General features: G+C 35.6%; 1 protein-coding gene across 2 annotated transcripts in view; it reads left to right on the forward strand.

Annotated features, from left to right (window-relative positions):
- The window catches only part of Rbms3 (RNA binding motif, single stranded interacting protein 3), a 717,266-nt gene extending 704,842 nt beyond the window's left edge, over positions 1–12,424 (forward strand). For both annotated transcript variants that reach the window (XM_013028502.1, XM_013028503.1), the window contains 2 exons: positions 9,200–9,280; positions 12,293–12,424. In XM_013028502.1, the coding sequence (XP_012883956.1) occupies positions 9,200–9,280; positions 12,293–12,424 (213 nt within the window). The remainder of the gene's footprint in view (positions 1–9,199; positions 9,281–12,292) is intronic.
- Positions 12,425–12,672: the final 248 nt, after the last annotated feature.

The following is a 12,672-nucleotide window of genomic DNA, read 5'->3' on the forward strand; positions in this document are numbered from 1 at the left end:
GGTTGAAACAGGGTCTCACAAATCTTTTTGCTGCAGGTAGCCTCCAAGTTTGATCCCAATCTCAACCTCCAAAGTAGCTAGGATTATATGTGTGTAAGCCACCACACCTGGCTCAAATGTAGTAGTTTTAATTTTTTTTTAAGTTTTCTGACTTTTGATTGATTTGTGGAATTCACACACGCATATGTATATAAGGTTGCTCATATATATACTTATATATATGATTAAATGCTTTCCCTCAATCTTTTGATAATCATAAATTCTTAACTCAAACCCCCAATTTATCAGTCATTTATGGTTAACTCTCTGGTCATCTTTAAGAAACTTGTAGGTTTCTTTTTCCAAGCTCATGAAACCTTTTCTCCTCTTTTTTCCAAAAGCTTTAAGTTCTTACATCTGTGACCCATCTCAAATTAGTTTTGTGTAGTGTGTGGAAGGGGTTAGTACTATTTTTCAATACAAATATCCAACTATACCTGCAACATTTATTGGATACATCATTCTTCAATGCTCTGAACGGCATGGGCACTGTAGGTATAAATCAGGTGTATCTAATCTATTTTCTCTGTACTCCTTTTTTCTATCCTTGCCTCAATACTATATTATCTAATCAACATAATTTTTTGGTAATTCTTGTTATTTTTCCTCCAAAATTTTCTTAAGTGTTTAGGTTCTTTACATTTTTATATAAAATTTAAAATGGATTTTTCTAAAGAAAATCTGCTTGAATTTTAGTTTGGATTGCATAAGTATATTTTAAGATAATTACCATATTGACATAAGTGTGTTTTTCTAGCAACATAGATATTTCCATGCCATTTCTCAGACTTATTTCTAGATGTTTTAGTTTTTCCTCTTTCTCTCTCTCTTGCTGTTGAATACTTATTAAATATTATATGGTAAATGTGCCATATGTTCAACTATATTAAATATATATACATAAACATAGAATAGAGTATTAATTTAATTTCATTTTTAATTATCTGTTGCTGGTATATATAAAATATTTTAATTAATTTCTACCTGATAACTTTGCTAAATTTACATATTCTAATAATTTTATTGTTCTTCAATCATATTATCTGTGAAAAATGACAGTTTTGTTTCTTCCAACTTTATGATTGGCACTTCTAGAATAAGGGCTAACTCTGGAACCACAAAGAGAGTATTAAAGTAGGTGATATTAGAAAACTTTCAAGATTCAGATGGAAATGATTCAGTATTAAACAATGACCTACAATAGTATTTGTACGCCTTTTACTATATAGACTTCTATTCCAACTTCTCATCTATTCAGAAGCTATTTTATCATACACAGATGGTAGTTTTTATTAAATTGATTTTGAATCTTACAAAATCATGTTGTAACATTTCTCTTTGTTCTTTCAGGGGGGTAAATTATGGTGATTGTTCTTCAAATGTTAAGACTTGATTGATTGATCCCACCTAGATAGCATGTGTATTTTGATTCATTAAAATGCTATTTTATGAGGTTTATGTAAATGCTCATTAGAGACATTGAGCTTTGATTTCCCATTCCTCTAATGACCCATTGATCTGAAGAATGTGCTGGCTTTATAAAATGAATTAAAAAGGGTTTGTTCTTTATTATTCTCTGGAAGAACTTATACAAGTTTTGTATTATTTAATTTTAATTACTTGGATAATTCATCAAAGAGCCAACTAAAGCTAAAGGGTTCTTGTGGATAGTTTGGTATTATGATTAAATTCCTTGAGTAAATATGAAACTATCTTGGATTTCTTCCTATTTTGTTGTCCATTTGGCTAACATGGAAATTGGCCCATTTCATATAATCCAGTTTATTCGCATAATACTGTTCATAGTATCTCTATATGTTTTCTACTTATTCATCACACATTCTCTCTTAAACCCAGTAGGTTCCCATTACACTTCTGTAAATAAGTTGTTGCAGTTACAAACAACATCTACCTTGCACTGTAGTTGTCAAGTACTTCTCAGTTTTTTATCTAATTTTCTTGTATTTACTTCCTGAGGATCCTCAGTGGCCCACTGAAACTACACTCTGTCCCATCTGGGATTTCATAGTAGTCTAAACCTATCACATAAATTCTTGAAAGGGCATGGAGAATGTATAGTGTTTCTGTAGAATTGTATCAGATTCAAATTTGAAGACAATTTCTTAGTCAGCTACATTCCCATAGTATTATCTTTTATCTTTAATACAGAAATTGTTCTACATTCTCAAACCTAGTGGATTGTGATATTTTCCAATGCATTTATGAAATTGCTTTATCTGTGAGACTGAAGGCTTAGATAGCCTATGTGCACTTTATGAAGGTGATTATGTCTCTCTGTTGTGCAGAGGATGTAGTTTGGTAAAATTCCAAGCTATAAACAGTATTTGAGATTCTTCATTATCTGCTGCCATTTGCCAATAGCAGGTGACCCTCATTCCAGAATACAATGACAAATCTATATTTCTTATTTAATAATTTAATCTAACACTAACTGAGTTACATTTAGTGATCTTCTGGGGACATGGATGGATAATGTGGCCTACACACCTCTATGAATCTGGTCTCTCTCCAAGTGTGACTGTGATCCTCTCTCCTCAAGTCTTTTTCTCTCAGTAGGATAAGAATATGTGGTTCTGTATCTGCTTCCATCTACTCTTCAAATAATCAGTTACTCACAACTCTACTTAGTTATTTCTAAATTAATAATCTAAATACTCTGCTTTATATATTATCACTAACAAAGTATAAAAGCATAGACTATGGCTATTCTAGATGGGTACTCATTCATTATCAACTTACTCATTATCTAACATGTTACTGGTAGAAGGAGAGAGAATACAAGAGCTAGCAGGAGGACCCATTTTGTCTTGTCCTTCCTTCTAAGACCATGCTTCCCTTTCAAGGAGAACCTCTCTAGCTCACCTCTCTGAAGACAGACTTTCCATTCAGTGACATGGGGAATTGGAAAGAAACTGTTCTTAGAATTACACCAGTGGCAGCTATTCTTACTCATTGGGTCAAACCATGCCTGTGAAATGGTGGTATTGTGCAATCCCTACACAGTTCAGACATGGTGCCTCAGCTCTAAGATGCTAGAATTCTACAAATCCCAGAAAAGCATGGCCTACAAACTGCAGCTTAGCTCTACTTCACATAATGTTGCCCCTCACTTGCAGCCACACCACACACAGCCTAACCTCACATTCTTGCCAAAAGTACTAAACCTCCTTTGTCAAAGAAACGAAACGTGGTGCTACAGGATTATGAAAGCAATTCATGCTGTTAGTGTCATCTACCAATTAGTCTCCTTTCTCCTCACCTCCCCTGGGAAGATGCATTTTTACAATGTACCTACTTATCACTGACTGCCTGAGTTTACTGAGATTTAAATAGCAACCTCCCTACCCTACCACATACACAACTTTTTTTTCAGGTAGTACAGTTTAAACTCCAGGCCTGAGCATTATCTCTGACCACTTTTGCCCAAGGCCAGTGCTCTACTTGAGTCACAGGTCCACTTGCAGCTTTTTGGGAGATAAGAGTTGCATAGACTTTTCTGCTCAGGCTGGCTTCAAACTGAAATCCTCATTATTTTAGCCTCCTGAATAGCTAGGATTATTGTCATGAGCCCCTGGCAACCCAGCTAAAGCCCTTTTCTGACATGGGTTAACTACCTTTACAAATTTTACAGCAGGACCCAGAAGACCCAATGCAAGTCCTAAGTAATTTAATGATAACTTCAAACAAGGCCACTCCATCAGTTTCTTTAAGAAATTTCCCAGATCAAAATGTGAAACCCTCTGTGTCCCTCCCAAATAATTAAAAGGAAAAAAAATGTCGCTGCAGGAAGTGTATATAAACCATTTTGTTTTGTTAAGCTTTGATTGGGGTGGAAGTATAAACTCAGAGCTAATAATCTGCGGATTTGTTTTCCGTTTCCATAGTAATAATCAATGATTACACAGTAACAGAAACATTTCGTCCCAGTTTAAATGGGCAAAAACATAATTTCTTTCCAATCTCACAATTTTTCTTTTTTCATGTAACTATCCTGGTGATGCAGTGTCTAGACTTCTTGGAACAAGTGATAGGGTCTGGAATTTATCCCATTGCCATTCAGGGTTCCAAAACACTTCATGTGAAAATCGGCTGCCTCTGTATATGTGCAAATTACCAGACTGGCTACACACAAAAATTATACATTCATGCTGTCACTCAGAATGACTAGATTCACATATTTTTCTCGGTCATCTCATTGTAAGGTGATCCCACGACAAAAAGAACCAAATATATAATTTAATATATATCAGATACTATAGCATTAGGTAAACACCAGTAAAAAGCTATCAGGTTAAAGCACACACATTTATTCCTACTATGGTCTTAGCAAGTACTTCATGAAATTCACCAAGTCAAGATGGTAGAACTTATACTATAGGTCTTTCTCTGAGTCCCTTGTCATTTGTTAGGTGGATAAAATGAAAGCAGTCGCTCAGGCTCCCAAATGAAAACAATGCTTGTGCAGCCTGGATTACTGAGCCTAGTGAGTTTATCTGTGCTCTGAAAGAAATCAAACTGTTGCTTGAAGGCAAAGTTTAGAGTTGTTTGTCTCTAACAACCTAAAGCTGAGAGTTGAGCTCACACAGACTTACAGCCATTTTGCATAGGTTCTTGCTCCTGGTTTTATAAGACTGTCACTTCTTTGGACTTTGTTCTAGAAAATGTAAATCTACCACAGAAGAACTTTACTACAAAAGTTTATCCAATCACACTTATAATCTTAGTTTAGATCTAATGATCTCTGTTTGAAGCCAGCCAGGGCCAGAAAAATCTGTGAGACTCTTATCTCCAATTATCTACTCAGAAAAGGCCAGAAATAACTCTGTGGCCCAAGTGGTAGCTTTGAACACAAATGCACAGGAATTCCATCTAAGCCCTGAGTGCAAGTCTAGCACGTGCATGCGCATGCACACGCACACACACACACACACAAACGATTATTGTTTCTTTCTAGAGAAGCTTTACGTTAGGTCACCAAACTATAGGCCCATCTTCCTATAAGAAAATTAGATATTCAACATACAAATTAAAAAATATATAGAAAAGAAACACCAAAAATATAAATCAGTAGCATATTATTCCATTCTTTAATTGGAATTTCAATTATTAAGGCACATTAATAAAAAGAAATTGTATCTATATCTTTAAGGCAATGTTTAGATGGAAACAATTAGGACTTTATATAATTTTAAATATAATGTGCTCACCAGGTAGGGTGGTTCACACCTGTAATCCTAGCTACTCCGGAGGCTGAGAACTGAAGATCACAGTTCATAAGACCAGGTAGAAAGGTCCATAGACTCTTATCTCCTATTAACCAGCAAAAACATGTCATGGAGGCATGGCCCAAGAGGTATAGTACCAGTATAGAATGAAAAAGTCAAGAGTAAAAGGCCCTGAGTTTATGTCTCAGGACTGGTGCCAAAGAAAAGTAACAAGCTAGATTGGAAAACATGATGAATTATGGAATCATATGCAATATATGGATTTGTTCCCAATATATGTGTTTCCATATCTCTACATGTAAAATGGGTGAACCATCCTACCAGTTTCTAAGTGCTTTTCAAGGCTTATTTCACAAGCCTTCAGTTTTGCTGTGTTCTGCATCTCATTGGATGTTAAGGGAGGAATGAAGATTTCCTGACTCAGTTCTATGGAAACAAAAGAGACATGAGGTTTTGAATAACTAAGTCATTTGAAGCAGCTTATTAGGTAAAAATCATATGAAATGTTCTCGTTAACCATATTGCTTGGGAACTCTAAGTTGTTAGGGAGTTCTAAATAATTAAGTGGATTTTCATATGAACTAGTAAACATGGCCACAAGTCATTTCCCTGATGACTTCTAATTCACAGAATTTGTCCTTAAAAATGCAGATTCGTCTCATATAGTAGATGCCAGCACACCATCTGATGAAAAGGAATCACATGCTAATTTATTAGACCACTTGCAAATGAGTGAGTCTAGAGTGTGGAAATATGCTTATAGATTTGGGATTATCCTCTTTTACTACTTAGAGCTAGTCTGGAAAAGCGATTACAACAATAGAACCCAAGTGTAACAATATCTATCCTGTACTTAAATAAACTTGTAGTTGGCAGAAAATCATCTTCCCATTTATTACAAATCTGCTAGGATATTTTTTTAGAATAAAGTGTATTCCTGAGAGGATAGGGTCTAAGCAAAATTCACTAGTGCTATAAAAATAAGGTTTAGAATTGTTGTTTTAATTACCCTGAAACAGATTTCTGCAAAGCATGGCTTTGCAGAATGTACACCATTATAAAAGAAGCAAATATATTTTTGTTCAAGTGCTTTGGAGCATAGAAAATTTTTTCTCTCAATACAGTTAGTATTCCTAAGAATATATTATGGGGTGATATGAAATAAGAGTATTTAGATCAGCAATGTACGTATCTGAAATGACCAGAAGTGTTATTCATAACATAATCTACAACAAATTTTGGTGACTAGGCAGATACCTGAGCATGGGATTAAACATAGGAAATCATACATGCTGAAATGTGACTTTAGTGTTATATGTTAACTTGAGAATTGATAGTAATCAAACACCTGAATTCTTACTCTCTGCTTAAGGACACAAAACCAGTCATAAGCAAAGTTGGCTAAGGTATTTGTTTAAAGGTTATACAAATACATTGTAAGTGATGGTGAAGTTCATATCTACAATGAACTCAGACTTACCATTAACTAAGAGTCCACATTAAATTTTTTTTTATCAGTACTGATGTGTTAGTTCAGGTTCTCATACTCGCTCAGCTGGTATACTACCACTTAAGCTATGCCTCCAGCCCTGCTTTTGCTGTTTTGTTTTGTTTTTGAAATACTGACACCTGGACTTCAATGTTAGGTTGGCCTCAATTTGAGATCCTCTATATTTCAGCTACAATTATAGCTACAATTATAAGCATCAGCCCCCAGTGCCCAATTTAAATTCTTTAATTGGAAATAGAAGGCTTTCGGCTTATAGATTTTCTTTTAGCCATCCAACAATCTCTTATTGAGGACTAGGAATTGCTTCATGTACTAGAAAATTCAGGATACAAAATTAGATCCTTTCATTCAAAGCTGTGATAGTCTGGGCATTGTAATAGAAAGGAGATACAGTTTTCCAATCATATAGGGCAGCCCTCTTTTAAGAAAATTATTCTGAGTACAAAAGTAAATATTGGGAAAAGAAACAACAAAGATATCAAAGGCATATTATTCCTATCTTAATCAGAATTTCAATTGATAAAGCTCATTCATAAAACGAAGTTGGTATGAATGGCATGGGAGCCCAGAGGGAGGGCACGGTTATTTGTAGTATTTACTTATGTATATATGTATTGATGATTGATCAATTGATGGACCAACTTGAATTCAGGACCTGGGCTCTATCCTTGAGCTTTTGTGCTCGAGGTTAGCCTCTACCACTTTGAGCCACAGCTCCATTTCCAGCTTTTTGATAGTTAATGGGGCACAAGAGTCTTATGGACTTTCTTGCCTGGTCTGGCTTTGAATCACAATCCTCAGATCTCAGCCTCCTGAATAGGGTAGTTAGGATTACAAGCACAAGTCATTGGCACACTAATGTATTTATTTACATATTTGTTTACTTACTTAATTTTGTGGGGTGTTCCAGGTCTCACCTTCTGAGTAGAGTAGCTAGGTTACAGCCATGAGTCATTGGGACCCTAATGTATGTATTATTTATTTTATTTATTTAATATTGGTGTGTGTGTGTGTCTGTGTGTGTGTGTGTGTGTGTGTGTGTTCCATTATGAGGGCTTGAACTCAGGGCCCTGTACTCTCACTTCGCTTTTTAGCTCACACTGGTACTCTACCATTTGAGCTATACCTCCAGCTCTGTCCCTGGTAATTTTGCTTCTAAATCTAAGTTGCAGATAGCCTTAGGCCTTTCAAATTGTTGCTTTCAATCTAAATTAGGAAGTAAGTTTTTGTAGTAACACAGGGCTTTCTGGGCAACAATTTGTTTGGGTTTGTGCCTCTGGTTAAAAAAGAAAAAGAAAAAAAAAAGAAAGGTATTAGTTATTAGTTTAGAATGGATGCACATTTATTGCAAAGTTGCCTTAATAATGAAACTGTCCTTGAACATGAACACCCACAAATGATAGGTTAGTTTCCATTAAGACATTTGCACTTATTTTTACAATGCTCTTTAGATGCAGAAAATTTTCTAAGACACATGACACGTAATTTTGTTCCATTCATTTATAAATTTCAAAACATTTGACATCAGCAAATCTAGAAGAATAATCAAAGGTTTTTGATAGTCCATAAAAATAGTTTTCTAACCTGTATGAATTGAGAAACATTGTTTTATTAGATGATATTGGTAAAGTTTAGAAACATAGTTGATTCTTTGGTGGTTTAATTTTCAAAGAGGAGAACTTTTAATTTACCAAGAGAACATGTGTTAAATATAGGAATGTAAGTTATAGTTTATGCTCATGTATATAAGCACATATTTTTTCTAGGGCTCCTATTCTTTCTTGAAAAATACATGTTATTCCCCTCCCCAATACCTATTTTACTGACTATTACAACCATAGAAAATTCATCCTATTCATCCCAATGTGAAGTTTTGAATTAAAAGAATTAGAAAGTCAATGTTGACAGTGATTTTGGAGTGAATTAGGAGAAGGGAGCAAAGGAGAGTCCAACATCAGCTGCAAAACTAAACTTTCATATAAGAAAGTAACATGAAAATAACAGGCCAATGTATAACAATTTCTTATTTCTCTACTTTAAAAAATGAGGCTAGAAATCAATCAATGATGTTTCACTTATTCATTCAACAAATACTTGTCAAGCGCCTACTATGTAATAGAGGCCAACAATAGAATGGAGAAAATAAAAGGCACATCACCCTTGCCCATATGGATTTTGTATACAATGGGAAATTTTAACATCTTATATACATTGTTTCAAAAGATACAGGGAGGGGATAGAGTGGGGTGTAATTTGGGCTGATAACAGGTTAGTAAACAAGTGAAAATCAAATTGACTGATCATGTACTGGCAGTGGCCACTCGTGAGTCTCAAGTGGTATCTGTTTTTTGCTCTGGTTGCAACTACTACAAGTTCATGTACATTTTTCTTTGATTCCCTCTAGTATATGACTGCTGCTGCTCCTATGCAGGGGACCTACATTCCCCAGTACACGCCTGTGCCTCCGACAGCTGTTTCTATTGAAGTAAGTCAATTCTTGTCTTGTAGAGAGATATTAGGAGAAATAAGTCCCAGTGACCTATACTTTGGTCCCCATAACCCATGGAAACCTCGTGGATAATTGTTGTTGTGCTGCTCCAAAATAGGTAATTGCAAGCTCAGTATACAAAACCTATGTACATTTACACAACTTGCCCATATTTTATTTTACGTACAGAATGCTTAGAGAAAAGTCCAGAGAACAAATCACTACTACATTCAATGTTAAATCTTAACTACTCATAAATATAAAGAAAAATGTTTGCAACAGTTTGAATGAGTTAGCCCTCCAGTGTCCTGTTCCTCAAAACGATGGACCAACATCACTGACATTATCTTGAGCTTGTTACAAACACAGGGTCAGATGCCATCACTCAGTGAAATTTCATTTCATTTTAACATGATTTTTCCATGATCCAAATGCACATTAAAATGTGAGACACTGGATTACAATTCTCCAATTATTCTGCATATTAACATTGTTATAGAAACATCAATATTATTTTTCTTCTTGGGTTCTATAACCAGAGATTTTATTGATTTGTCTGAAATATGTACTGGACATCAGAAATATTTTGTAAGATTTCAGGCGAATCTAATATGTATTTTAAAAATTAAGGGAAAAAGAACTTGCTCTGGATGTTTTTTGCTAGCTTTGTCACTCAAGACTGGATCTCTGCCACTTGAGTTACAGCTCTACTCCTGGCTTTTTTAGTTAGAGATAAGACTCTTATGGACCTTCCTGCCAGGGATAGCTTCAAACTGCAATTCTCAGATCTCAGCCTCCTGAGTGTAAAGAATAATCTACTAGGACATGAGGCTCTGGTGCCCTGTATGAATGAACCTTGACAGATTTATGACTTCTTATAGAGAAGATCACTGTGGGTATCATAAATGATGCTTTCATCCCATCCTTTTTGGAAACTTTGTCCTTTCATCTCTCTTTCTGTTCGGATGAGTCCATACATTCTAGCTTCATTTTATTGGATCAAGCCATTAAACTAAAGGTAGAAGGAGAAATCATAGGGCTCTGCTGCTGCTGATAACCACAATTAAATCAGTATCCTTCTCACTGCTTCTAGTTCTTATTTTTAGTGCTCTCCTGATGCACATGTCCATTAAGGTAAGTGCATTTCTTCTCATAAGCTGGACATCCCAGGGAATGGTCAGAAATTAGGGTATTTGCATATGATACTCCACCAGTGAAGTTTGATAGAAACCTTTACTGATTGAATTGAGTATTTAAAAATGGTTATTTATTTGTTTTGAGTATGTAGAAATGTTTGCTTGTATCAAGTTTAATTAGGCACTACTTAATTTAAACATCCAAGAACAAGCAATTCTTTAAAATTTGATAGGTTTTAGACATGAGCTCAAACTAATGTGTCTTAAACAGATTTTAATTGGAGGTTTTTCAGAGCCTTAGGAATGGGATTAAATGTGTGTATTCTACAATATTTCACTATCAAAAGCAGCTATATCATGAGAAAGTCAATGACCTGGACACGGCAGGCACTGGAAGCACAAATTGTAGCCATGTATGTGCATGTTTGTATCTTCACACAAAAGGCATATGCTGTCTCTAGAACCAGAACAATGTGATGAGAATAAAATAATGAGACACGTTTGTCAATGTGGGTTTTTGTCTAGTTATAGAGTTTGAAAAAAGTTTCTCTGAAAAAATTTAAATGTCCTCATGAAAAAAGCACTGACTCATTTTCACGTAATATTCATCAGTGTCCACACAAATAAATACTGAGGCGCATGGAGCGGGGGGGGGGGGGGGGAGGGAGGGCTAGGGGAAGCAGGTGGCTTAGAAAGCCACAAGACAATATCACATTAGGAAAGAAAACAGTGAATAATTATAAGGAGAATTGTCCAATTCAAAGGAAGAATTTCAGGGATCTTAAGTAACAAATAATTGACTAACAGTACAACAGCACCACTGAGATCTAAGATTTATATGTTAAACCAGGAGGATGCCCTCCTCGGGTTTGCCGACATCCAAGCAAAGCTACCTGGGTCACCGTAGGACCCAAATATATGCTACTTATAATGATCAATTCTAGATATTCACTCTTGCTGCCACCTATAATACACAGAGGTGAAAGAATGGTGAAAGAAAAAATAATACAGAACAGAGATCATTTCCAGTTCATGTTTCAGAAAACAAAGCCAAATAAAACATATCCAATTACTAAGGTGAAAATCTACTCAACAGTATTCTTTTAAAAAGATTTCCAAGTGTTGATGTAGAATTGTTATGAAGTCTAGAGTTACTATAATCTTGTCAAATGAAACAGGTATGGTATAATAAGCTTTCTTTGAATATGCAAATACTTATAGGAATCCTTAATGCATTTTTATTAGTTATTATCTAGGATAATTGCATGAAATCACAGTCTAAAAGTTCTGGGTGTCAGTGGCTCACATCTAGAATCCTACCTACTCAGGAGTCTGAGATCTGAGAAATCATGATTCAAAGCCAGCCCAAGAAGAAATGTCCAGGAGACCCTTACCTCCATTAACTAGCAAAACACTTAGAAATGAACTGTGGCTCAAATGATAGAGTGCTAGCCTTGAGTGAAAAAAAGCATCCAGGTCCTGAGTTCAGCTCTTCTAACAGAGAAAGAAAGAAAGAAAGAAAGAAAGAAAGAAAGAAAGAAAGAAAGAAAGAAAGAAAGAAAGAAAGAAAGAAAGAAAGGAAGGAAGGAAGGAAGGAAGGAAGGAAGGAAGGAAGGAAGGAAGGAAAGAAAGAGAGAGAGAGATAGAGAAAGAGAAAGTTTCAAGTAAGGACAAAATGGTTTTCTGCCCATCTGTCCTGTTTAAGCGTCTGCATTCAGAGGCATGTGCATACATGCTCCATTAATTTCCTCTAAGTACATATGTAGTCAAGAGCATCTCTTCTCAAACCAGTAGCACAGGTATTTAAAGTCCATCCTGACAAGGATCTTTTGCTAAAGCAAATAAGGGTTTTGTCTATTTATTGCCTCCATAGGGTGTTGTTGCTGATACCTCTCCCCAGACAGTGGCACCTTCCTCCCAGGACACCAGTGGTCAGCAGCAACAAATAACAGTGGATGCACCCAATGAGCACGCACCTGCATATTCCTACCAACAGTCTAAGTAAGTGGGGCTTGTGCTAAGCTCATTCTCTCAGGATAATCACTTTTCTCAGTCTGTACTTGTACAGGTAACCATGCCACATGAATGTTTCTGTAGCACATAATTAATTGCTTGGATGGATTTGGTCTGACATCATGGATGTTTCTTCTCATTTTAGCTGGATTCAAGCGTGGGAATCAGCTGCTATTTATCTATGTGGCTCTAATTTGGGGTGGGCACTGGGTGATGGTTGGGTGATGGAAATGATTGGAT

The sequence above is a fragment of the Dipodomys ordii genome, unplaced genomic scaffold (assembly GCF_000151885.1).
Source record: "Dipodomys ordii isolate 6190 unplaced genomic scaffold, Dord_2.0 Scaffold110, whole genome shotgun sequence".
In the NCBI taxonomy this organism is placed as follows: domain Eukaryota; kingdom Metazoa; phylum Chordata; class Mammalia; order Rodentia; family Heteromyidae; genus Dipodomys; species Dipodomys ordii.